Here is a 27,934-nt window from a genome sequence, read left to right as displayed (position 1 = left end):
GAGAGGACATGACGTGACATTTCCATTCAGTGACTCTGAGAGAAACCACTACATAAGACCTGCCTCCTCATAAACATGTGAACCGGGCAGATACACGGCAGTCCCAGCTCAACCCCTGCATCCCGCCAGCTCTTTCTCTCTCTCTATTTGCAGACAGCAACGGCGTCCTGTGATTTCTCTTGATGCTCTGGACTTCCATTGACTGATCAAACTGTGCAATCAGATCTCAACTGAGCCCACAACCAATTGACTTATTAGAAAATCTGTGCAAGTTTCTGTCTCCTGGATTCAGGTAAGTGGAGCATGGACACTATAGAAATTAGATTTTTTTTTGTTTAAATGCATTTTATTTTAAAATACAAAAATGCAATTATTCTAGAATTTAAATTTCAATTACTTTTTTTTCCTCATTTAAAAAGAGTACTAAAATAGTTGCATGCAATATTCCTATATGGTATATAGTAAAACATTAAACTTAAATTTATTGTGGACTTTTGGTTATAATTCAGTTGTTATTTGAGTGTTGTCATCTTAAACATGACTCTGTTAAGACGATATTCAAAGATTTGAGGAAGGTTTTGCTTTAGTAGCTACAGTGTAAGATCCAACTTGTTGTCAGGAATTTGTGTAAATCCCACAACTGAAATATGCTCTCTAAATGCTGTCATTCTTATGCACATTTTAAGTTTCTAAGTATATGAAAATAACATAAAATACATGTAATCATGATAGTATGAGTAAAATTTAGTGATTTCATTCCTTGGCCTGATATATTTTGACATTCCTGTGGAAATATACAATTAACTATTGCCCATTTTAAGTTTCTAACAATACAAAAATAACAAAAACACATAAATTATGTACAAAAATGCATAAACATATAGAAAAACAATGAGTTATATTTCTCAATCTTATATATTTTGACACATGATAATATTTTGAATTTAATTCTTACATTTTCTAATATAAACATTGTTTGATATTATTTATGCCCTGTTCTGTTTCATGGAAACAGGAAACATTGAGGATTAAAGTGAGATTTGCTTTATTTTAGTGTAATAAAATGCACATTTTAAAACCTTGCAAATTAATGTATACTCTCTCTTTCCGTTTTTCTTGCTCTCTTCACCTCTCACACTTTCTAGCCATGCTGAGAGGAGGATTGTGGGATATGGTGATTGCCATGGTGCTATGGGGCGTCTGGCTGCCCTCCTGTCTCAGCCAGACCACCTCACCTTCTCAGGATGGAAAAATAAAGTTTCGCCTGGCGGGATACCCTCGCAAGCACAACGAAGGAAGAGTGGAAGTGTTTTACAACGGAGAGTGGGGCACTATCTGTGATGACGACTTCACCTTGGCCAATGCTCATGTTCTCTGTCGCCATCTAGGGTTTGTGGAGGCACTAAGCTGGTCGCACAGTGCCAAGTATGGACCAGGCACTGGTGAGTTAAAAATGAATCTTATTAGCAAAACGTCATTTTCATTTTACTGTGTTTAGGTATTTTTCACATCTGAAAGTCAGCTTTCTCTATACAGTACACTCTCAGAAAAAGGTAGAAAAGCTGTCGTAAGCTAACCTGGCTGGTCAAAAATCTGCAGGAAAAATCTGGCTGGATAATGTCATGTGTGGAGGATCGGAAAACAGCATAGAGAAATGTGTGTCCCGTGGCTGGGGGAACAGTGACTGCACGCACCAGGAGGACGCAGGGGTGGTTTGTAAAGATGAGAGACTTCCAGGCTTTGCAGATTCCAACATCATTGAGGTAAATTATCACTTTCATCCAATGCAATCCCACTGATTCTGGCAAACAGAGAAAAAAAAGAACATTGATGCCATTAGAGTGCTGCAGTGATGATATATTTGGATGTTAGCATCACCCTGGTTCCCTCAACAAAAACCCAATAAGATTTTTCCATAGCAAAAAAATACGATTTTGCGACCAACAAAAGTTCATGATTCTTACACGTTTTGTTTATCATAAAAATCTTCACAAAAGAACACAACTTTTATTAATTTTTAAGCCTAAATTCAATTGTCTGAAGTTAAAAACTAAATATAGGCTATAAATGATCTACACTACAATCACATGTCTTTAACGTCACAACCATTAACCCCCTGACAACTCTTTCAGTTTTGATTTAAAAAAATGTTTTGCATGAAAGTTTGAGTTAGAATAGTTTGCAAGGTCTTGGTTATAAACACAATGAGGCTGTGAAAGTAGAGTGGTGAGTAGATGAGTTTACTTGTGATGTTTAATGTCCTCAAAAACCTCTGCAGTTCCATTTAGACACTTGTTAGCAACTGCCTTTTTCAAGACAAGTAACGGCTTTAAAAGATCACAAGGGTGTATTACTGATGTATTTTATGTCAGATTAAAAAATATATCTTGAGCTTGTGATAACCACAGACCTTATTTTAGGCATTTAACCAAAAATCCATTAAAAAAACCCCCCACTGACTTCAAGATGAAGGAACCAGAAGTGCTAAAATACTAGTTTCTGGGGTTTTTTGGCCCACAAAAATAAGGCATTCTTGCAGTACTCTATTACATCAATAAATCATATTATTAATGTAGCAATGAAATCTGATTTAACAGTCTCCTGTATGTGCAGTGCCGTAATGCTGATTGAGAATTGCATATCAAATAACAAAGCTCTCTCAGCCTGCATGCAAGTCATTTAGAATCAAAAGCACATTTTTACTGGTTTTTATTGCTGATGTTGTGTTTGCCTGTGGTTTTTCTCAAAATAATTGTTCCTCTTTTGCTTAAAAAAAAAGATAAATATGAAAATGCTTATTGAGATGGTGTTTAGGAGCAATGCTTATATTCAACATACTTGATTTCTTGTCCATCATTTGGGGAAAAATAGATTTTACATTTCAAATTTGTTTTCTTATCATCTTGAGGACAGGTGGGCTGTTACTTTTCAAAGCAAGAGTTTTTATGTCCTGGATCAATAAGCAACTACCTTGCACAACCCAGAATTGTATGACACCTTGTTTAAAATGCATTTACTTTCTGTCACATTTATGCACTCCTTTTATCTCTTCACCTGTTTTATCCTACTTCATTTTTCATCTTCTCTCTCTCCATTTGACAGCCCCTTTCCCCTCCCATGTTCGCTTTCTCTTCCTCATCCACATGCAAAGAATGAAAGTCCACAGCCAATGTCACTCTGCTTCGACTGAAAGTTTTGCTCTGTTGTAAATTAGTCTCTGATGATCTGCTTGTGTGCTGGAACCACACCAGAGAAAGAGAGACAGATGTAGAGATACGAGAGCTTGGAGAATTAGAGACTGAACAGCAGAAGAGAAGTGAAGAGATGGAAGGACTGAGTACATGCAGAAGTGCCGCTGCTCAGTTTACATGCCAAGTTTCTCTGTGTTCTTGTCCGGAAGGCAGAAGGAACACAGAGAACATGAGTGGGTGTCAGACGAACCTCTGGCAAACTCAGCAGTTTGTGTTACACTACAGATGTCAGAGTTTACTGGAATGGTAAAAATGACTGATTTCACGCCCAAATTTACAAATGTTTTTCAAAACACAGACTCACAAGAAGAATGTTCTTTTCAAAGACCTTCCCAAAGTAATTATATTTTGCACTCTATTTGATTCAAAGAAATGCAATTTCGTTTGAAACTGAATGTCAAACTGAATGTCATTTTGTTTTCTGCTGTTTTTAGATGTCAGTTACCTAACTCCTAGTGTAGACTTGTGACATAACCACACACACACACACACTCACACACACACACACAGAGACAGCCTAAAACACTTGCAGACAAAGAAACAAATATCTGAGCACAGACTCACTAAATTACATTTAGTCTTTGGCATCATTTCAATTGTCTGAATGTTTGTATGATGAGTATTCACACGTGTAAAATGGATTTTAACTTAGCATTTTAGTTTGACAGCAAAAATGACTAGATTTTCAAAAATTACTAGATCACTAACTTTAAGAATAATCATTAGCATATTCCCTCTAAAAAAAAAAATCTGCATTATTACTCCAAAGCAGAATCAAGAGCTTTTACAGTACGTTTTTTTTTTTGGAAACTTCCATGTTTCCATGAGAAGGCCGACTGGTATAGATGTGGTTTGCTACTTCTTTGCCTTGCAGTTCAGCCTTAGGTTGCGACTCCAAAATCAGATTTCAGTTGATGGTCTCATGGCAAGGTGCTCAGCAGACATTGTGGACCGTTCTGGCTAGACATTTGGAAGTGCTTGTGTAAATGGTGGAGAGAGTTTGTGTTCTAGCCAATGCACAGTTATGGTGCGGTTTGGCTGTTAAAGATCCAAAACCCTCATGTGAGATGACTCGTGTCCTGCATGAGCCAAAGAGTCAGGCTCGTTCATTAAAAACCCATGGAATAGGAGATTGTAGCTGGCTAGTTAAACATATCGAAGGCTTATTATAAGCATCTGAAAAACATACTGGACGACTTCACCACAAACATGCATTTACATGAAAAACTGATAAAACTTGTCTCAAAGCCTGTATATGCTCTACATCCAATTTACCTGTTCTGCATTTATGTTTTAGATGCAGGTGAATGAAAACCGAATGGAGAACATTCATCTGCGTCCGCTCTCTGGTGCCCATGCCGGCCGTATGCCAGTGACGGAGGGAGTGATAGAGGTGAAGTTTAAGGAAGGATGGGGTCACATCTGCAACACTGGCTGGACCACCAAGAACTCTCGTGTGGTGTGTGGCATGATGGGATTCCCTTCGCAGAGAACTATGGGGAAGAAGCCAAGCAGGTAAAGGACATTTAAAGAATACAAGGGTCAGATTGTATGCTTGTCCAAAAAAACCTCTTAGACCATATTTATCAAATGTTTGGAACTCTATAGGATTAGTACAAAACTTGGTCTTAAGTGATATTTGAAAACACTTAAGCTGCACTTAAAATGTTGTTGTTGTTTTATTTTTACAGTGGTGCTATACACTGTAAAAATGTTATGTGCTATGTACTTTAAAAAAATATGGTAACAATATTACACATAATAATTTTGAGCAGTTTTTCAGGCTCGATTTCTTTAATGGAATCTACCAGAATAAATCATCACCTACATTTTTTATTTAATCTATGACACAATGAATTTAATATTATTAGTGAAATGTGCTCATTTATTTTAAGTTGATTCTCAAAAGTTTGTGATTTTGAGTAAGGCTTGTTTTGACTTATTTGAGTTATCTTATACAAAATTAAAAACTATATACAGCTTAACAGCTCAAGTAGGAAAAAATTGTTACTGCTCTGGCATTAGCAAGGCTGCTGCTTATTAAACAAAGCATCATGCCTCATAGTATTAGTACATGCAGTTATCCACAACCTAACCATAAGCTCTACTCTTCTGCACAATGGTAATGACAGAAACGTCACAGAAACTCTTTCAAATGTCAAACATAACTGAACATTAAAAATAAACAGATGTTTGCCTTCACTCAAAAACACATAAAATAGCAGTTAATTTCAATATTTACCCTCCATATCCAGCCATATGCAAAGCATGCTGGTAACTTACAATCACTGCCAAAATAAAACTGCATAATTGAGCTAATTCTCTTGAAATAAATAGGTAGCCTTCTTTGCTTAATTTTATCAGCTTAATCAGTTCCTCACTTTAAGCCTCATAACTGCTCAAGTTTCCTTAAAAAAGAGGAAAAACATATCTCTATTTTTATTAGTGAAATGTTCTCAATATTTTCTATACAACACTGAACCACATAAAAAAATATATATATATATGCACACTATTTTAATTATCACCTTCATTTTAAATGAAAATGACAAGACCTATGATTTAATTTTTTACAATGTAGAAGAACCATTTTTGGTTCTCCAAAGAACCTCTAATTGAACAGTCTTTAAAAGAACCTTTACTTTCTTAGTGTGAAGAACATTTTAATAATCTGAATAACTGTTTTCCACTTTATATGCAAACTTTTGAGCAATGGAAAAGTTCTATTTAAGGTTCTTCATGGAACCATCAATGCCAATAATAAAAAGTGCATATAAAATTAAAGCTGCAAGCAGCGATGAAAGGGCCCTCGCACCCGGGCTCACCGCCACCCGGTGGCCATAGGAAAACAGCGAACAGTGGGCAATATGCTTTTAAAGTGGTAAATATAGGAGGAATATGTCAAAGTCATTTATATGTGCCAAATTTCATGCTGCCAACAGGTGGCGCTATGATTATAACTGAATATTGGCCTTGAGACGTGTTCAGGCCTGACACTTATCAAACATGTGATGTTTGGGGCAGATCGGACATTGCATGTTAAAGTTAGTGTAAAACAAGTAATTTCCTGTTGCCAGCAGGTGGCGCTATGACTATAAATGAATATTGGCCTTAAGATGTGTCCAGGTCAGGACTCTTATCAAACATGTGAAGTTCGGGGCAGATTGGTTATTGTATGCATTGTATGCATATTTTACTGTGTTCAGGGCTGGATTGGTAATCGGGCATAGGCCTACTGGGCATTTTCCCGGTGGGCCGACGCACTTAAGGGGCCGACAGAATGTTTTTTTTTTTTTTTTGTTGCCAAGAACCATCACGCATGGGACAGCGAACAGACATTGGTTTGTCTCCTGTATTGACAGCGTAAACCATCCAATCACAATGCGCTATAGACGGAGCGATGAAGTAGCCTATTTTGCTCCGCCTATATAAAGATCGCTTCACTCCAACTTCTTCCTCGTCGGCTTTTCCCACGTTTTCACAGCAGCTTTATCAAGAACAGGCTTGCTCTGCGGTGAGTGATGCTGGCCAAAGAGCCAGGCAGGAGGAGAAGAAGAGAGTAGTTGAATCTGGAGGCAGGCATCTAACCTATCCTAATGTGTGTGTGCACCATGAGTGTAGAATACAAAAACACTTTTTAATAAAACGTAAATTCGTCCCCTGCGATTTTTTTGGCCAAGACAAGTCAAGTGTGTTCATAGAGGTTTCCATGGGCCAATGCGAATAAATTTAGATTTAACTTCAAAAAGACACGATATTGTCGGACCTGACGTTTTATTCTTATCCAAAACAACTAGATGCAATGATACATATCTATACACTACCAGTCAAAAGTTTTTGAACAGTAAGATTTTGAATGTTTTTTAAAGAATTCTCTTCTGCTCACCAAGCCTGCATTTATTTGATCCTAAATACAGCAATAATAAATGTTTATTGAGCAGCAAATCAGCATATTAGAATAATTTGTGAAGGATCATGTGACACTGAAGACTGGAGTAATGATGCTGAAAAATCAGCTTTGATCACAGAAATAAATTACAGTTTAAGAGATATTCACATAGAAAACAGTTATTTTAAATAGTAAAATATTTCACAATATTACTGCTTTTGCTGTATTTAGGATCAAATAAATGCAGACTTAGTGAGCAGAAGAGAATTCTTTAACCCCTTAACTGCCACAGTCCCGCTAGCAGGACGCCTAAGTTTACTTCAATATATTACAATTAAATCCTAATCTAATCATGACAAACTATATATCGTTGGAAAGGTCTAAGACTCCTAAACAGATATTTTTCCACTGTTTGTTGTTAAAAATTATGTAGGAACAGTAATAGATTAATTTATGACAAGAGTGCACCTCAAAACATATACATCATAACAGGAGTTCTTCTTCTCTTCCTTTTTCCCTATCACATGTTTTAGTAATCATCATAAATTATAAATCATTTGAAAGCTTAAAACCTCCAAATTCATCCTGTGAAAACCATTTTGAAATCGAACACTGCCTTACCAAGGAAATGGTACTTTAAAATCTTTTAGCAGGCTCCTCCCCCTTAGTAGGAGGTGTCATATTCCAAATGTATTGCGGTCTTTTAGAATCAAAACTTTTCATAATCTTGACAAAATACATATCATTGGAAAGGTCTGAGTCTCAACATTCCATATTTCCATATTTTGTGATAGAAGTAATATTGAGAGATAAATTTATACATTTGTGACAGAAAAATGCATCCAAAAAAGTCAATGGAGATTGGATGGCACCCGGTGGCTGTTTGTGGTATAACGCCTAAACAAAATTGCATAGGAACCTTAATTGTTTTTTTTATATCAACTTCAAATTTGGAACAACTTATTTACACATATGGCTTTAATTTTATAGCAATTTTGGATTCAAACCTATTTTATAAAATATTTATTTTATATAAAATAAAAATAGTACAGTACATTTTCTTTACAGTAAATTTAAACTTCTATAACTTTTTTATACTTTCATTTTTTGAAATGATTTCACTTCTGCAGTAATCTGCAGATTGTCTTTAAAAAGAGATCAACATTAGGTCTGTATTCGAAAGTGTTTATGAATTATAACAATTTAAGTTTGAATAGTGAACTTTCACTTCTATGTTCAAAAAGGGGGGGAGGGGTCTGCTTAGTCTGCTTGTCTTCAGCAAACTGTTTGCGGGCTTTCTTGTGCATCATCTTTAGAAGAGGCTTCCTTCTGGGACGACAGCCATGCAGACCAATTTGATGCAGTGTGCGGCGTATGGTAATTCCTATAGGGTCCTCACACCATCGGTGCTCGGGCCCTAATAATAAGAAATGGAGCAATTCCTATAGGGTCCTCACACCATCGGTGCTCGGGCCCTAAATAAGTGGCTAGACCCAGAGTATCAAATTCAACTGGTGATTTTTAGTGGATGTATGATATAATTTCTCCTCAAGCTCACATAGATGTCCTCTCAGAGTAATCGCAGGTTTGTTCATCACATTAAAGAACATGAGATCCACTAATATTTGACAACCACAAATTGGCACATTACTTTTGAACGGAAAACCTTATCACTTACAAACGTCTTTTTTGTGAAATGTTTTTCTCAAAAAAGTTGCTTATGGTATCTTTCTTTATGTTACATACCACTTGGCTTGATATTTTGTTATATAATGCAGTGGTTTATGGGGCAATTTCAGGTATTTTATAACTTTAAACCAAAATAAATATTGCATTTTACAGTTGAAGCCACTTTGTGATCAAAACAGCCTTTTAAAAGCATCCTGGTCTGTTTGGAATTCCTCGAAGCTGATTGGCTTCCTCTAAATTATCATTTGTCTGTGTGATCTAAACTATTTTGGATTCTTAGGGGACGTTATTGTGCTTTTTTTTTAATGTATATGTTATTTGAAACCTATTTTTAGTGTTTGCATTTTAACCGGGGCATCCAGAGATTCAAAAGATCGTTTCAAATGCATTTTTGTCTTTTTTACTGCAACGCCTTATAGATAGTTTTTCTTCAAATACTCGAAATGAAGAGCTCATATACACCATTAAGAAGATGTATAGTTACTGCATCTGTTCAGGCACTCTTAAAAAGATGGAAAATGTCTCTATTTCATGAACCTCGGCCAATAAATCATTATAGATCATCATACACTTCCATGCTCCGGCCAAAAAATACTTTTGTAAGAATCTGCTTATGCAAGTCAGAATACGTAGTTATGAAACCTGGCAGCATATGTGAGCACACACACACAAATCTGGATGGACATATTAAGTGTCAGAGAAAGATCCATTATTGCAGACCCCAGTGTTTCGTGGGGTCATATAAGTGATGTTGTTCTGCTGGCCGTCTGTACAGCAGTTTCTGTGCATTGTCACATGAAGTAATGACGAATGTTCACAAAGCCCTGAAAAAAGTGAAATCAATCCCATATGTGGCCACTGGGCCGCTGGCCAACGTGTTTTTAACTGTGTGAGGGATGTGGAAGTTTTATCATTGTGCCAGTGAAAAATGTACCATGGATTAGTGAGGCCCTGATGGGAATTTCATACTGAGCTGCTGTGTTTGTTTTTGTCTCTCTGATTCATTCTGATTTAATTTGATCTGATCCTGCACCATTTTTACTGCAAACCAGGCTGTAACCATCATATTATGTATACGTAATTATAAATGGCCAAATTGCTGCTGTTTGTTATTAGGATGCCAAAAAGTTACAAAAAATTATTTTAGGGCTTCCAAACAGACCATGATGCTTTTAAAAGGCTGTTTTGATCACAACGTGGTTTTAACTGTTAAAATACATATTTATTTTTTTATCAAAAACTACTTGGACCACTGCATTATAAAACTAAATATTAAGCAAGTGATATTTAATATAAACAAAGATAGCATAAGCACAATTTAAAAAAGAATCTGAAAATGACATCAAAACAGTGAAACGGTTTTTAACTGTGAAAAAGTGTGAGGTAATATGTAAATTATTTATTAGTTGACAACTGTTTTACAATAGAAATTTAAATGACCAAACTGCTCAACTTTTTTGACAGATTTTGCCATTTTTAATTAAAAATATAGGATGAATCATTTACATGTTTCATGTAATTCATAACTGAATGTGGCAAGACAAGAATCATTTTGCCGTTTTGTGTTTTCAACATGCACATTATACACAAATTCACACTTACTTAGATGCTTGTTTTAAAATAAAAATATTATTTGCAAATAGTTCAAACTGATTTATTCTCCTAAAACCATTTAAACCACTCAATTGTTTAATTTCTTTAAACAAAAAGACCAAACTCCCAGGGGCATAAATTTCCTCTAACAGCTGGGTGGGGGGGTGGGGGGATGTTTATTGTATAAACACAATTTATCAAGAGCAATTTTTGAAGAAGACACAAATAATACAGCTAAAATTGTACTTGTAAGGACAAGTATACACAGCCTTACTACTATTAGTGCAGCAGGGAGACCGTGCCAAATTAGACAACTTCAAGCTGTTGTAGTCGCACCGCGACAGCGCTCGTGTCCGTTGTAGACATTACCATCCGTCAAGCAGGTAACGTTATTATTGCTAACATAGCGGACTCATCGAAAAATACATTGCCATAATCTGTATTAAAGAGAAATTAATCACTTCATCCAATGTTTAAGTGAATAAAATAGCCTTGACAGTCGAGTTCCACAACTATTGACTTTGTTCTCGCTCACCGGACTTAAAATGCATTTTTGCCCCGTTTGTGTTGTTTTACTATTTACAAAGTTATTTAAATACACATACCACAATACACAGCGTGGTTTTTAATCATATTTTTTTCTGTCCTATGCAAACACCTAGCAACGCAATAACAACTGCATAGAAACACTTTAAATACCACTCTGAACACCTTAGAGGCAATGCTCTGGCAACCACCCAATACACCGCAGCTTGTGCAAATTTTTGATGATTCTATAATAAGGCTGAATGTGATTGCATTGCTTTGTTCTGCTTTGCTTGTTTGGCTTCTCTCCTCCATCTGCATTGGAACAATCATCCACATCTGAACTCTGAAACACTTACTCCGATTCACAGCAGATGGTGAAATGTAAGCAGTCTGTGACGGGACAGAAAAACAAGTAAGCATCTGAGAATTCACGTGTGCATCCTGATTGTTTGAGAGAATATCTATGATTTCAACCAATGAGCTCTCTGCGTGTGTATTAAACTGAATGAGTGACTCATACCTCCTTAGACATGAGCTCAAGTCCTCAGCACGCTGAAGTTAAGCTCCAAAAACACACTCCTGCTGGCTGTTCTTCATTCTGACTGATGAAAAATCCTCTCTTGACAGAAGGCCATTTTATTTACACTTAATGTTGCTTAATATTAAAGTCTACCAGCTGACTAAACACAAGTAATCTTCAGTGGATGAAAAAGATGCCATTTATCTTTTCCATTGCTTTTAAATGATTGTGGGCTCAGACAATTTACTGAAAGGAAATGTGTAAAATACTGTACTTCTCTTCATCTTTGTAATTATGACATTCATATCAGGTTTGTGCCATAAGTGCTTGGCTAGATACACTTCAGAAATAGCTCACTCTGCATATTCAGAAGACTGTGGATATCTTACACTTCTCAGATGAGAAATTCAGTTTAAAAAAGTGAAATTTTGCAGTGAAATGATTTGTTTGCTTACTTGGTTTTATATTTTGTTATGCAAGGACATTCAGACATTTGTAAGCGTGTAAATAATTTTTGGGGCCAATGTACATAGATCTTATTCTCCAATATTTTATTTGTTTTTTTTATTCGATAATTTAATTGGACAGATTGCTTTACTCTGGAACGAATATGTAACACACACACACACACACACACACGCACGCACGCACGCACACACACACACACACACGTGAGCGGAAAGTATCCTCTCTCTCAGGAGTGTGATAAAACCTCAGTGACTCAACCTCATACCGCCACTCACTACAGTAATATTACTCCATACCAGATTTCTCATGGTCATGTCATTGCCTGCATGAGAGTCTAGAACGTGTCATAAATCTGGCGAACCAATGTAAAAGTCTAGCCTTTCATAAAGCAAATACCGCAGTGTGAGCTAGACATGCTGCGGGTGATTTTTGGAAAGCTGTCAAGAACATGTCTGGGTCATATTTCATCAGATAATAGAAAGAAATAAGAGATTAGATCTTTTACAAGAAAATTAACTACTGCCAATACATCCACAGACATGCTTCTGTGAGCATGCAAGAAAACCTGCTGCTGCACATACAATATTTATAAAATAACCCCTATATGTAAAATACATTAATCACCCTATAGCAGATCTATACAGGTGGAGCTGGGGAAGGTGGAGGGTTTCTGAAGCATGCTGAAACTGCTGCAGCAAACACTAGCGGAGTATTTGAATGTTGAGAAGCAAGCTCATTGGCTGCTGATGCGAAAGAATCCAATCAGCTGCGCCATGTGAATAATGATATCATTATGTCAGACTGAGTAAGACGTATCGGCTTGTGCTGATCTAGAGTTTCATGACAGAACTTTGTATGCATGTGTGTATGCACTAAATAAAAAAAAATTTGGGGGGGGGGGGGGATTTTGTATCTGTTTTCACAAAAATATTAGGCAGCACAACTGATAATAATAAGAAATGTTTCTTGAGAGCAGCAAATCAGCATATTAATATGATTTCTGAAGGATCATGTGACACTGAAGATTCTGAAAAATCAGCTTTGATCACAGGAATAAAATACATTTAAACTATATTCAAACAGAAAACAGTTATTATAAATTGTAATAATATTTCTGTTTTTACTGTATTTGAATCTACTTTATTTTCATTAAGCGATTTTTGAAATAAATGCAGCCTGTAAATAATATTTCAAAAACAATGAAATATTATAATTATTCCAAACTTTTGTTCTAAGGGTAAATTAAACAAGACCTTCAGTGGAAAAGCATCATCAGCATGCTCTATTTGCTCACACTGGACCGGATACTATTTCTCAGCAAGCTGATAGAATGTGAGAAATCTGTCATGCTTTCTGTTTGGGTTTCTTTTCAGAGCACTGCAAAGTTCAGTTTTCAAAGACATCTTCTGGTGTATTATACTGAATGTGATACATAAATGGCTGTCATTGTCATTATTCTTTCAGCAGAATTTCTTCCTAATGTTTAGGGATACAGCGTATATATTTTTTTGTTCATTTGATCAATTGTGTTTCTGTTTAGTCTCCAGACTGTGTATAGGATCCACTCAGTGGCCTGCACAGGAAATGAGGCCCATCTTTCAGCATGCTCTATGGAGTTCAGCAAGGCAAACTCTAGCGCCTCCTGTCCCGATGGAGGAGCTGCTGTAGTCAGCTGTGTGCCCGGGCCGCTGTTCACACAGGGCAGAGCTCGCAGAGTCAAGCTGAAACCAATGGTGATCAGATAAAACTCATTTTAATAACTGATTTCAAATCATTAAGATTTATGAAGATAATAACAACAGTATAACAAAGAACACCTGCATTATGGCTTCCAGTGACCATGCTCCTTCTCATTCTCCAGTCTCAGGTGCGTCTGAAGGGCGGGGCAAAGACAGGTGAGGGTCGTGTGGAGGTCCTAAAGGGGAGTGAGTGGGGTACGGTGTGTGACGACCACTGGAACCTGCAGTCCTCCAGTGTGGTGTGTAGAGAGCTGGGCTTTGGCACTGCTAAAGAGGCTCTGACCGGAGCACGAATGGGCCAAGGTGGGCTTCCATATAACTAATAGATAGTAGGTCTTCAGCCAATCATAGTTGATCCATGATCCATACAGATATGCTCCCCATTCAAAAACTGTTATGATCTCTTGTCCATAGGTATGGGTCCCATCTACATGAATGAAGTTCAGTGTCGTGGTGATGAGAAGAGCCTGTGGGACTGTCCTCATAAGAGCATCACTGCTGAAGACTGCAAACACATGGAGGACGCCTCCGTCATCTGCAACATCCCCTACATGGGCTTTGAGAAATCGGTCAGACACATACATGATGATTCCACTGCTAAAGTAAACTATAATGTGTTTGGAGAAAAAACTGCCTCAAATCGGCTTTTATTCAACATTTAACAATTAATATACTTAACCAGAATTGTCTCTGATGTACGAGTCAACACACAGAAAACCTTTAAGGCTCTCATCAAAGTGCCTTCCTATGCAGCTAACATAACGCTTATGTGCATTTTTGTGCATTGTGCAAAAGTTTTTCCTTGCTCAGCTATGAAAACTAACAATGCTTTTCAAGGCTGATCCTAACTAAAGCATTGCAACACCAAAATCTGTAAAGTCACTTAAAACGAGCATGTTTTTATTCAAATAGGTGATGCAATGCATGGTAAAATCAAGTTCTCACAGCTCTAGATCAGCGCTGCTTATCAGGTTAAATGATCAAAGTCAAGGTCCTTAAGTCTTTTAATTCTTTCTCATGCTTGCTTTGTAACCCATCACAGATCCGCCTGACAGGGGGTCGAACGCAGTTGGAAGGGAGGGTTGAGCTGCTGCTTTCTACAGGCAGTGGGGTGAGGGACTGGGGTTTGGTCTGCGGGGACGGATGGACGTCTCGGGAGGCCATGGTAGTGTGCAGACAGCTGGGGTTGGGACATGCCAGCAGTGGCCTGAGAGTAAGATAACCGCTGTATATCATACAACACATGCACACACATATGGTAGATAAATAGGTGAATATAGCATGAATTTTGGGGGGGATTGCACAGAAACCGCATCTCAAGCAGCATATGAAAATCTGTATTTACAAAGGTCAGAGTTACAGAGACAGAGCAATCAGAGGGTTGAAATCTGTAACCGTAAAGAGATAGCTAGACAGACAGACAATTTGTTGCAAGGGTTTTCAAAATCGGAAAATTATGTTTTTAGGCAGTTCCAACAGATCAAGTAGTGACAGCATGTTTTGGCACAGTTTTTAACCTGCAGTGTACGAATAATAAGTAGACCCAGACCCAGAATCTGCACGCTTTCCACATTTTCTGTGTTGATTATGTGGGAAAATCTGGAACAAATCTTTACGATTGATGTGTGTTTCTGCTGAACTTTCTGTGGGCGCAAATTCTGTGCAGACTTTGAATTCACAAGATTGCTGAATGAGTTTAGCATCTGAACAGAAAAGATTGCTTCTTGAAAGTAGTAAAGAAAGGTAGGCTGATCCATGAAAACTATTTTGTGTTATGTAATTAGGCATGAAAGTTATTGTTTATACATACATACACATGCTTTTAGCAGTGATAAGGTTTTTTCTTCATGCCTTCATGCATTAGCAAAGCTAGGTAGATTACTTACAAATTGTAGTCCGTTACTGATTCCAAATTACATGATAAAAATTGTACCATATAGATATATAAAAAATAAAAAAAAAAGAGTAAGAAAATATATTCTTTTTGCAACCTAAAGTGCATTAAACATTACATTATCAGGGTTTCCCAACTGGGGTTCGTGAAGGAACTGCAAGGGGTTCGAAAAGCTAATAATTCATTAAATCATAAAAATGTAAAATTAAATTAAGGCTTTTGAAAATAACATCAACCAAAATAAAACACTTACTAAAAAATGAAATATTTTATTTGTTTACTGCTAGTTTATTGCTATTGTGTGAACAATGTGTAATCATGTAATCAATAAAAAAGTAACTGTAGTCTGATTCCTCTAGTCTGAGTATTTTATAATGTAATTTCATCTAATTACAGGTACTTAATTTTTGGAATCTGATTACGTAATCCAGATTACATGTAATTAGTTACTACCCAGCTCTGTGCATAGGTTTGCCACAGCTAAAATACACCGCAAACAATTATTCTATCAGTATTTTTTTTTCGTTTTCCATTACAAATATCTAAACAATCTTAAATAAAGATATATTCACTTAAGAGGCAAAATGACATTAATGATATCAAGTCTTGTTTTCTTAAATTGTATTAAAATTAAGTTTAATCTTAAAACAAAAAAATCTGCCAATGGGCTCAGAAAAATAAACTTTCAAAGGGAAAAGAAGGCATTGGCATAAACTCAATTTAAACTCATTAAAGGTGCCATAGAATGCATGTGGCTTAGGTAAGGGCAAAAAATCTCCAGAAACGGTTTTACATGTCCATTTACAACCCAAGGATTTGTCCCTAGAATGAAATGGTCTGTTTTTACCTTATTTGGAAGGGTCATGAATAATAATGTTGAGCTCTGCTCTGATTGGCTGTTTCACAGTGCAGCTCATTTCAGTAGCTCACACAGCAGGAAGGAAACACAGGGAAAATATATGTTTCAATACTGTCTCTCGCAGTTATATCGTTGGGTAATTATACTGTATATAAAATGCGGGCATCAAGGAGCCGCTATTAATATGCGGGGCATTGAAACCGCTTTCGAATGCAGGATAGCTTTTTACTTTCACTTTCAAGATTTGCGATCGCACATGCTCTGTGTAAAACTACAGCGGCAGTACTTACCACACATTTTACAAGATCAAATGCTTGTCAGTGGTGCTCAGGATCTGTAAATCATTCGCCATCATCCTCAGTCATCTCTCCTTACTCTGTTTATGTGGTAAGTGAAATCTTATGTACTGTAATGTAACAGGCTAGCAAGCAGCTAACATGTCCCTTTAGTGGCTCGCGTTATTTTATTAGAACGTGCATTATTTGTTTTCCGTGCCTTTCTGAATACAGACACCAACCCATCCCTGCACATCACATCCCCTGCACAGCCTGGAACATAACATTTATTTCCATGATCTGCCATTTACACCTACATCACGGTTTGGTCAGTTACCCGGATACGTAGCCATATTGGAGATACTTGGATGTAAACAACAGCATGGATTGCACAGTTGATGTACTACTGAAGACGTTCTACTAATTTATAGGGCTGGGTTTTGACACAGATTTCATGATTCGATTCTCATTCACAAGCTTTCGATTCGATTCGATTCAATATCGATTATTTTTTTACAAGCCCTTATATTGACGTCTTGCGCGGCTGAAACACTGATTGAGCGATTACATGAGACAGGATACAGATTGTAAAGTTGTTCTCTTTCTTTTAACATACCTTTGGACGTTTAGTCATGTTTATTTTGTGCTGAAGCTGGTATTAATGTGGAGGAGATGACTAGGTCACGTGCGCTACGCTCTGCCGCGTCTGTTGAAATGAGGCGCTACAGCGATCTGTCACTCCACATTAAACAGCGCCAAAACGACATTTATTGTTTGAATACTGCAATACAATGGACATAAATTGAAACCTGGGACTTTGTTTCATATTAAAAGCACCAAAGCACAATGCTTATTGCGATTTATTGGATGGGAAGTGTCCTTCAACGTTCCGTCCATTAACTGAAAAAAGGCTAGACTAATCAATTCTTGGGATTTAAGAATCGATATCGTTCCGTAAAAAAGAGAATCGATTAATATCGAGATATCGATATTTTTACCCAGCCCTACTAATTTATGATGTCTAATCCAGGAAAAAAACTTGTGGAAGATGCTAAATCTTATAGAGAAGGACTTAAGCAAGAAAGCAGTAAGCAGGAAAGGGTGAAATATTTTGACAAACAAAGGTTAATATGGTTAAGATATTACCCTAATATTTCACCTACCTGAAATGAAATGATAAAAACAAACACGAATGTTGTCAAGATTCTTGCCCTGGAAATCCTGGTTCAATTTGGCCAACCACAAATGCCTTCTTTCCTCAGGTTTTGCACTCTTCTCCTTGATTTGTTATAACTTCTGAGTCTTTAGCACTCCAGGTGTTTTTTCCGGTCCGACCAATTAGTAAAGCCCAAAACACAAAAATAATTGACCATTTAAAACAGCAATAATCAGCAAAATGTACAAGTTCTGTTCGGTTCAGTGGCATTTTTTACGTTCAGTGCCGCCAATATGGCCGACTTGCGGATTAATGACGTGTCATGAAAATACTCTATACATTTTCAAAACAGTGTGAACGGGGCATAATGCTAACACCTCTTATCCCTGCAATGCATTCACTTACAAATACAATACTCTCAAGCCTTTGCGAATGATCACAATAATCCACTAAAATGACTACTTGATAGTATGAGATAGTATAGAACTTTGTAATTGAAGCATTAGCATAGCTGGCTCATACCTGGTTAGCACTGTATTTAGCCTACTTTGCATGCTAAGCCCTTGCAGTGGGGGTCTGTCTGCAGATCCGTATAGTGGGGGGCAGGACGGATAACGAGGGGCGCGTGGAGGTTCAGGTCAAGTCCAGGTGGGGAACTGTATGCAGTGACAACTGGACCAAAAGAGAAGCCATGGTGGCATGCAGACAGTTAGGCCTCAGATACTGCCTGCATGCTATCACTGTGAGTAAGAAAGGCGCTGTGGGACTGGCTAATCAAGCACTGCAGATTGATTGGTTGTGAAATCCCATGTTAGCCTAAAATGTGAATTATTATTAATATGTGAAGTGTACACTACCATTCAAATGTTTGGGGCCAATAAGATAAAAATAAAATAAAAATAATACTTTTATTTAGAAAAATGCATTAAATTGATTAAAGGTGGCAGTAAAAACAATTTTAGTGTCACAAAAGTTTTTTTATCAAATAAATTCTATATTGAAGAATCCTTGAATATTATGTTTTCACAAAAATATTAAGCAGCACAACTGTTTTCTACATTGATAATAATTGGAAATGTATCTTGAGCAGCAAATCAGCTTATTGAAATGATTACTGAAGGATCATGTGACACTGAAGACTGGAGTAATGATGCTGAAAAATCAGATTTGCATCACAGGAATAAATTATATTTAAAAAATATTAACACAGAAAAAAAAAGAAAAGAAAAAAAAATCAGCTAGAGGCTACATTTTTGTGGAATTATTTTCCCACTTAACAGACATATTAGCAGTGGAAGTTAAAATAGTCCAGATAAGGTTACTAAAACATTGAGGTGTGTCCTGTTTATTTTAATAAAATTTTAATTAATATATATATCTTTTTTATTTATTTATTAGCTGTCAAACAGTATATATTTTCTTTACTTAATGAATGAAATGTAAAAAAATTTCGATGAGTTTTTTTTTCCTATCCCAGTTTTATGTGCAAAGATAAACAACTATAAGCAATCTATTTAATATACTTAATTGTAAACATTGTGGCTTAGAATATGGCAACCAGCAACACTCAACCAATAGTGTAAATTTGGGGCAGGACCATCTGTTTGTTTGACCAATGGAAGCATTTGCCTTTTTTTTTTGCTATTCTGTTTGATTCACATTTAATTAATGTCTGCTGCTGACATGTATTAGGTTTCTTGCTTTATCCGTGTTCAGTAATTTACTACATTCATTCATCTACTGATGAGCTCTCCCCTGTGTAAAGGAAACTTGGTACTGGGACAGCAGTAATGTGACGGAGATGGTTCTGAGCGGAGTGAAGTGTAAAGGAAATGAAATGACTCTGACCGACTGTCAGCATCATTCTGTCGTCAGCTGCAAAAGAGCGGGAGCGCAGTTCTCTGCTGGCGTCATTTGCTCAGACAGTAAGTCATATGCGAGTCTGTAAACAAAAGTTTGTTAGCAAGAGAAGGGGTAAAGCAATAGCTAATGTTATTCCATCCTATTTGAGTGTAATATTGGTCCCTTTCTCCCACAATCCCTAGTGGCTTCGGACCTTGTGCTGAACGCTCCACTGGTGGAGCAGACGGTTTACATCGAGGACCGACCCCTGCACTTGCTGTACTGCGCAGCAGAGGAGAACTGCCTGGCCAAATCAGCTGCTCAAGCCAACTGGCCGTACGGCCACCGCCGCCTGCTGCGCTTCTCCTCTGAGATACACAACATTGGCAAGGCTGACTTCCGGCCACGGCTCGGTCGCCACTCCTGGGTGTGGCATGAATGCCATAGGTAAACGCTGGAGCTGTGGCTGATTTTCAGATCTTATATACTTGACCCAGTCTTATGTGCCCAGTCTTGCATGTAGTGCATGTGTTTAACACCCAAAAACATACACTATACAAGTATGCAAACGCTCATTTAACATGAGGTTAAATTCAGTCACCAGAAGAAAAAACTACATTTTGGCTATAAACGAATTATGCCACAGTCACATGACTTCAACTTTACCACTACTAATCTCTTTAAATCTTTATTTACAAAAAAAAATTAAAAATTCCTGAAAGTCTGAGATAGAATAGTTTGCAAATGGATGACTATTAACACAACGAGACTGAAAGTGGACTAATACTTTTACAGCATTTATCAATCTTGGATCCTAGACTAATTAATGATGTAAAAAAAAAATAGATCATTGTTAGTTCATGGTGTCTAATGCATGGACTACTGTCAATGTTCTCTCCGCATTTCCACAAGGGGAACTACAACGGCCATCATCAGTATATCTGCCATCGGCCATCAATAGTCTTTTTCTATTGTCAGTTTGGTCTTTCAGGCAAATAATTTAAAGATAAGCAAGTTAATTAAACTTAGTTAAACTGGTGACTTCCAATTTAATGCCTCAGACATTTGAAAATCATTCCAGTACTGAGGTTTGTTACGGCCCAGTAATGCAAGAATGCATGTTAAGTATGTATTTAAAGGGATAGTTTGCCCGAAATTGAAAATTCGGTCATTGATTATTCACCCTCATGTCGTTCCAAACCTATAAAACCTTTGTTCATCTTCATTGTTTTTGATGAAATCTGAGAGCTTTCTGACCCTCCATAGACGGCAATGTAACTACCACGTTCAAGGCCCAGAAAGGTAGTAAGGACATTGTTAAAATAGTCCATGTGACATCAATGGTTTAACCATGATTTTATGAAGTTATAAGAATACTTTTTGTGCACAAAGAAAACTTTATTCAACAATTCTTCTCTTCCGTGTCAGTCTTCGCTGCGTGTTCACGAGAGTATCACAACGCATGTGATGCTGCTGACGTAGAACTGATGTGCTGCGGCTTGTTTGCAAAAAGAGGAATGCACACGCATGCGTCGTGGTACTGTAGTGAACATGGAAGAGAAAAAATTGTTGAATGAAGTTATTTTTGTTTAGTTGAACACAAAAAGTATTCTCGTATCTTCATGAAATTAGGGTTGAACCACTGATGTCACATGGACTATTTTAATGATGTCCTTACTACCTTTCGGCGCCTTGAACGTGTCAGTTGCATTGCTGTCTATGAAGGGTCAGAAAGCTATCGGATTTCATCAAAAATATCTTAGGGTGCTTTCACACCTGGCTCGTTGTTTCGGAACCTGGCGCGTTTCCCCCCTTAGCTCGGTTCGTTTGGGCATATGTGAACACGGCAATCGCGCCCGGATCCGCGCCAAAACAATCGGTCCGAGATCGTCTGAACGAGGTGGTCTTGGCTCGATTGAAAACGAACTCTGGAGCGGTTTGGTTGTAGCTTATTGCTCTTCTTTGTAGTAGGTGCATTTTAAAAATGTTTTCCCGATGAATCCTGGACTCCTGCTCAAAATGATAAATTAATATAAGGACAGCTACAAAAAAAAAAAGCTGTTGTCGTTCCATTCTGACGGATGACTGCTGTGACAGCTAAGTGGAATCCCGGAAAATAAACCGTGGAACTTTGACCAATGAGACAACAGTTTACTCGCTAAGTTTACTTGTATTAACAAATTTGGTCCGTTTAGAAACTTTGCCGTGTGAAAGCAAACCGCACCAAGAATAAAAAGCAACATTGTAATAATTTTATTCTCTGTTTCGGAACAAAGCAATCGATCTACAGGTGTGAAAGCACCCTTAATTTGTGTTCCAAAGATGAACGAAGGTCTTACAGGTTTGGAACGACATGAGGGTGAGTAATTAATGACAGAATTTTTGGGTGAACTATCTCTTTAAATATGTTTCAATGCACTGGCCAAGCATTCATGTCTGCATTTGTGTATTTGCAAAGAGTATGTTTCAGGCCTAAGCATGACAGCATCAAGACTTGAACTCAGACTGAAATATGCATAAATAGATTCATGTTCACTTATGCTAATGTTGTTCGCAGAGAGCACTTGAAACTGCTTGCTTGTTTTGAACAGGGATCTATCAACTGTGTTTTTCTTTTGAGCGTCTGGCAGCCTTGCTGAATCTCTTTTTGCTCCGTTCTGATCCAGCTGCAGCCCCAAGGACCCATATGGCTTTACTAACACTGAGCACTCATGGTCATGTCGGCTGAACATCTGATTTACAAAGGTCATAAACTGATATAAATTTCTTTCTACAAACCAGAGCAGAAGCTTTCAAGACCCTGGACAACCTACAGGGTGACTGAAAGTTCATGCTAGCTGTCTCTGCTTTAAATGAACACATGTTTGCCGACATGATCCAGGGCTGGTTATATCAGTCTAACAGTGGTTTCTGTTTGTCATGGTTCTAACTTTTAACTACACAGAGGAGAAGCATGGGCTAAGTGCTTAAATATGAATAGTTTTATGTCTGCACGGCTACAATTTCTTCTTGCATCTGTAAAAATAATTATTCTGCTTTGTGCATTGAATTCTATGGCAGCCCTTAAAACGGAATTTTTAAAATTATTAAAATGTGTACTCTTATTGAGAATCATTGGGGACCAAAAAACCTGATAAACAAGTTACAATGTCCACATACTGTATATCATTCTATTTTCCTATGGTGGTGGATGTGCCACCTACTGGCCAACGTTTATAAAACATACTCAAAAACATTATGCTTTTTGGCCTGATATCATGCTTCCTTGCTCCATATAGCTGTAGAATATGATGATTAATAATTATTTATGGCCTCCCATATGCCTTTCCAACATTTGGAACAGGTTTCAAAATTACCTTGTAATTGCTGCTTGCTGTTATATTTACTTTTGTTTGTTTTGTTGATGTTGCCCAACCACAGAACAGTTCAAGTAAAAAAAAAACTGATGGAAAATAATTTACCATAACAATAATTAGAATGCTAGATTTACATTGATCATACTAACACCCTAAATTATTGTCATGGCAAAACCAGCACTGTGTCAGTACACCTAAAAATGAAAACTCTGTCATCATTTACTCACCCTCGTCTTATTCTGTGGAACAGAAACTAGATATTTTAAAAGTAAATCTTTTCAAACATTTTAAGCTAAAGTGAATTTAACAGATTTGTGAACCAAATGAACCAATTCAAGAACCAACTTAATTTGTTCACTGATTGGTTCTTGTGTTCGATTTGAACTGCCCAAGATATACTTCTTCAAAATTTCTACTTTTGAGATCCACAAAAAAAATAAAAGCATAGAGATTTAAAACGACATGAGGGTGAGTAAATAATGACAGAAATATAATTTTTGTATTAACTATCCCCTTAAATTAGTAAATTAGTAGTAAATTATTTTCCAATTTATTTTTACATAGTGAATTTCATACTCTCCTCACCATGCTTTTTGTGTTGATTAATGAATAAGTGCATCTCTGAATAGTCTCCATTAACTCTTTGCAGTGGTCTGTGTTTACACTGCAAGCTTCCTAGCAGAACATTAGGTTTCCCAATGCATTTGCCTGACACAGTGATGATGAGGAAACCTGTTATGTGCTCAGGCTAAAAGGACACACACAGTTGGGTTTGGGACAGAGGCCAGTGTCTGAGAAGCTAATGCTTACTCTATGGCTTCAGTTCCCTCCTACAGGCCTACAGCACTGAATCTGCTCTCCAAGGCTGTTTAAATGTTTTTGTCTATGAAAATGGCAGATTTGTAGTTTGCTGTATCCAGGATTCAGAGTAGCTTAAAGTCAGTTATTGTACACATACATATTGGTAAGCTGATATTGATTTAAAAGTTATGTTCTGTACAGCCAGTCACATTTCAACAATATCTTATGGTTTTTTGGATGGTTTAACCCTCTTAGATTTCAGCAGACTGTTTTTATAACCTCCAGGCACTACCATAGTATGGATATCTTCACCTATTATGACCTGCTGTCTCTAAATGGGACCAAAGTGGCAGACGGACATAAAGCCAGCTTCTGCCTAGAAGACACAGAGTGCCATGAAGGTAAGACAGAAGTCAAAGGTCATACGCTGGACATGTCTGTATAATGAAAACCAACCATCCCTTTCTAAGGTACATTTATTAAAAACTACTTAAATGCCCTAACTGAACTACGGCCTGATCCTGGCTTAATCTAAGCCCTGTCTGTGAAACCAGGCCCAAATTTTATTTTATTTGTTTTCTTTATTATTGAGTTTCATTTATAACTATAATATAATTGTATTTTCTAAAGATAAAAGAAAAAAATATATTTCTGTCATGTGCTATCAATGATATGTGCCCTTTATCTGTTTTAGAGTAACATCATGTCAGGGCAGTTGTTTATCCACTAGGGGTCCCTAAACTTCTAAGTATAGAAATGTATTTATTTATCAGTTATAATAATGTCACATTACAGTGACCATTACTGTAAACCTGCTCTGTCACCTTTATACATCTGGTATGCTATTCAATACTTTGAATTTGAATAAATAAATATTAAAGACATTACACCAACCAAAGGTAGTTTGCAGGTCTTAGCTGATCTAAGCTGGTTTAGTTGGTCTTCAATTATCTAAAAATCTTCTAAAACAGTATAGTTAATCCTAACCGCTTTGACTAAGCTAGAACGTTCAAACAGAATGTTTTTGCTTTCTACAGCACTTATTTTTTATGGAAGCCTGTTTCTGCCACTGAATTTTAAAAAATGCAATTGCGATTCTGAATACGCAATTGCGAGTTATAAAGTCAGAATTGCGAGATATAAACTCGCAACTGTGAGAAATAAAGGGAAGCCCGTTTCTGCCACTGAATAAAAAGCTTACAATTCTGAAAAAAAAAATCAGAATTGGGAGTTTATTTTTTATTCAGTGGCAGAAACAGGCGTCCATTTATTTCTCGCAGTTGCGAGTTTAAATATTGCAATTCTGAGTTTTTTTTTCCTGCAAGTGCAAGTTTATATAACGCAATTCTGAGAAAAAAATTCAGAATTACGAGTTTATATCTCACAACTTTTGAGAAATAGTCAGAATTTTGAGATGTAAACTTGTGAGAAGTCGCAATTAACTTTTGTTGTGCCCGAAAGTGCCACGTTTTCAAAAAAGTTATATTTAAAAAGTCTCAGTATTAGGTTTTGAATCCCACTGCACTGGGGACTGACTATTATTTTAAAGGGGTCATATGATGCTGCTAAAAATAACATTATTTTGTGTATTTGGTGTAATGAAATGTGTTTATGCGGTTTAAGGTTAAAAAAACACATTATTTTCCACATACTGTACATTATTGTTTCTCCTCTATGCCCCGACTTTCTGAAACGCATCGATTTTTACAAAGCTCATCGGTCTGAAAAAAGCAAGGTGTGCTGTGATTGGCCAGCTATCCAGTGCGTTGTGATTGGCCGAATACCTCAAGCGTGTGACGGAAATGTTACGCCCCTACCATATTGTGAGGATGCCTTGTCAGGCCGGAGCAATGATTCAAAAACATGAAAACCCATTATAAACGAGGCATTCGATGCATCCAGTCATCCAGGACATAAATATGGATTATAATGACTTATACTGTCCAACAATACTACAGCGAGAATATAAGTTACGCCTTCTTTCTTTGCGTGAACGTTTGGGCGGCGTTATGCAAATCTTCTCACATCGTGACGTAGACATGTGGGGTGTGTTAGAACGAGCCGTTTTAGGTAGGCGTGGCTGACTCTTTAACTTTTATAAAGAATATCTCTTTGGATTTGAGACTTTAGTTTTTGCAACTTTACAGATCTTCTTTATGCACCAAGAGCTTGTAACACTCCAAAGAGAAAGGAAAAATTGAAATCGCATCATATGACCCCTTTTAAAAAATGCTTAAGGTCTCTAGGCCTGTTTTTCAAAGCTGAGCTATAACCTTTTCTTAACGCTTTTTAAAAAGCAATTGTCACCCGCGAGATGCTGCAAGGACGCATGGCGAGAGAGTAACGGTCAAAGATGTCCATCTAACGCTTTAAATAGAAAAACAATGGAAAATAAGCGCAGTGAAATGCAAAAACCATAGCAAAAACACGTTCCTTGTGAACGACACCTTAGATTAGTTTACGGTGTTCTTGAGCAGGAATACTGGCTTGTGTCTCCACTGAGCTGTTGCTTACCTTGTTGCAGGTGTTTCAAAACACTACGAGTGCGCCAACTTTGGTGAGCAGGGCATCACAGTGGACTGCTGGGACTTGTACAGACATGATATTGACTGCCAGTGGATTGACATCACGGATGTTAAACCAGGAAACTACATTCTACAGGTATTCACTTGTGGTGCTACCTTGTCACAGAAAGAGTAACCACCTTGGTACTTTGGTAGAAATGTATTTCGGATAGATAGATAGCACACTAACGGGAGAGACTGTTACATGAGCAGACTTTGGTCCCGTAGGACCCCATTGTCTGGGTTTTTCAGCAAGTCAAACAGTTGTCAGAGCTGTTGCAGTTCTGCTCTCTAGTGGTGGAGATGCGTCACAGCGCTCACCATCCTGTCCAGGAATGCAAGGCTTAGAAGAATAATAGGATTTGGTTTGATTAATGATGTAATAAACCTTAAGTACACAGAGGGAGAGCAGAGGTTTTACTGGGAAAGACCCTCCCAGATTAGGATTTACTAATAAAAAGACCACGTTTGTCCACATGCTTTGCTGATTATGCTGTTAGCTAGATCAAGTTTGATTACAATTATGCAACCAGGTTTTCCAGTATCAGTCTTAACTTTTTCCTCTTTCTCAGGTCATAATAAACCCCAACTTTGAGGTAGCTGAGAGCGACATCACCAACAACGCTATGCGGTGCAACTGCAAATACGATGGCAACCGTGTCTGGTTGCATAAATGTCATCTTGGTGAGACCGGCTGTTGTTCGCTGGGTCCTTCAGACCTGCCTGATTCTATTAAACATTTGATGGGAATGAAATGACATGCTTGCTTAATCAGATATTTTAGATGAGCACCAAATGAAACAGTTTCTTTACCTTCAGTTTTCTTGTTGGTGGCCAATTTTAGCTTAATTTGTATTATTTGTGCTTCCAGGTGATTCATTCAGCGAGGAGGCTGAGAAAGAGTTTGAACATTATCCCGGGCAGCTCAACAACAAGATCTCTTAACATTTTTGCGAATGAACCCAGGGAACCCAGGAACTGCAATAACCACATGGCTCTGGACAAAGAGAAACTTTAATCACTTAACATTACTATTTATTCTCTTTTGAATCCATTGCTACTGTGGTCCAATCAGATGTTGTCATGCTGAGTTTACTTTTAGATTAGGTCATCAGAAAACATCATGTAGCCAAGGGCCTCAGAGACAGAACAGAGCTGTGATTGTGGCCTGGGCTTTTGTCCATGCAAATGTAAGTGGTTGGTTTAGAGGAAGATGGTGGCTATACACTTCCTCTTGAACAAATGCTGAACACCTCAGAGCAGACGTTCACGTGAAACACCAGTTTCCTTTAATGAATTTTCAACATGCATCAGGGAATTATAAAAGATGCTTTATATATGTTTACAGACTGTGATTGCTGATGGAGTGAAGTACAAGAAGCCTTCTATCACAGTATGTGCATTTATGTGTATGCCCATGCAGGATTTGTGTGTGCTGTGTATGTTTCTGGAATGTCCTATAATCATGTTTGTAAAATATACAAATCTGCACTTTTAAAAACCGTCTTGG

General features: G+C 37.3%; 1 protein-coding gene across 3 annotated transcripts; it reads left to right on the top strand.

The window, feature by feature from the left end:
- Window positions 1–27,910, top strand: loxl3a (lysyl oxidase-like 3a). 3 transcript variants are annotated; one of them, XM_016576258.1, is made up of 15 exons: window positions 1–292; window positions 1,111–1,442; window positions 1,600–1,763; window positions 4,549–4,766; window positions 13,479–13,671; window positions 13,800–13,980; window positions 14,092–14,246; window positions 14,720–14,890; window positions 18,448–18,603; window positions 19,627–19,786; window positions 19,907–20,150; window positions 24,146–24,261; window positions 26,385–26,521; window positions 26,997–27,108; window positions 27,296–27,910. In XM_016576258.1, exons 2-15 carry the CDS (start codon window positions 1,148–1,150, stop codon window positions 27,367–27,369), a joined length of 2,376 nt encoding a protein of 791 aa, XP_016431744.1. In that variant the 5' UTR covers window positions 1–292; window positions 1,111–1,147; the 3' UTR covers window positions 27,370–27,910. The 3 variants fall into 3 exon arrangements, with proteins under 3 accessions (XP_016431744.1, XP_016431742.1, XP_016431743.1); XM_016576256.1 differs by lacking the exon at window positions 18,448–18,603 and having other exon boundaries at window positions 1,146–1,442; XM_016576257.1 differs by lacking the exons at window positions 1,111–1,442; window positions 18,448–18,603.
- Window positions 27,911–27,934: the final 24 nt, after the last annotated feature.

The sequence above is a fragment of the Sinocyclocheilus rhinocerous genome, unplaced genomic scaffold, assembly GCF_001515625.1.
Source record: "Sinocyclocheilus rhinocerous isolate Xijiao unplaced genomic scaffold, SAMN03320098_v1.1 scaffold474, whole genome shotgun sequence".
In the NCBI taxonomy this organism is placed as follows: Eukaryota; Metazoa; Chordata; class Actinopteri; order Cypriniformes; family Cyprinidae; genus Sinocyclocheilus; species Sinocyclocheilus rhinocerous.
This window is presented reverse-complemented; position numbering and strand designations above follow the sequence as displayed.

Coding starts and splice junctions, on each gene's coding strand:
- loxl3a (XM_016576258.1), top strand. CDS start 1,148: ATGCTGAGAGGAGGATTGTGGGATATGGTGATTGCCATGGTGCTATGG. Junction 1,764..4,548: donor CAGATTCCAACATCATTGAG/GTAAATTATCAC, acceptor TTTATGTTTTAG/ATGCAGGTGAATGAAAACCG. Junction 13,981..14,091: donor CGGAGCACGAATGGGCCAAG/GTGGGCTTCCAT, acceptor TCTTGTCCATAG/GTATGGGTCCCATCTACATG.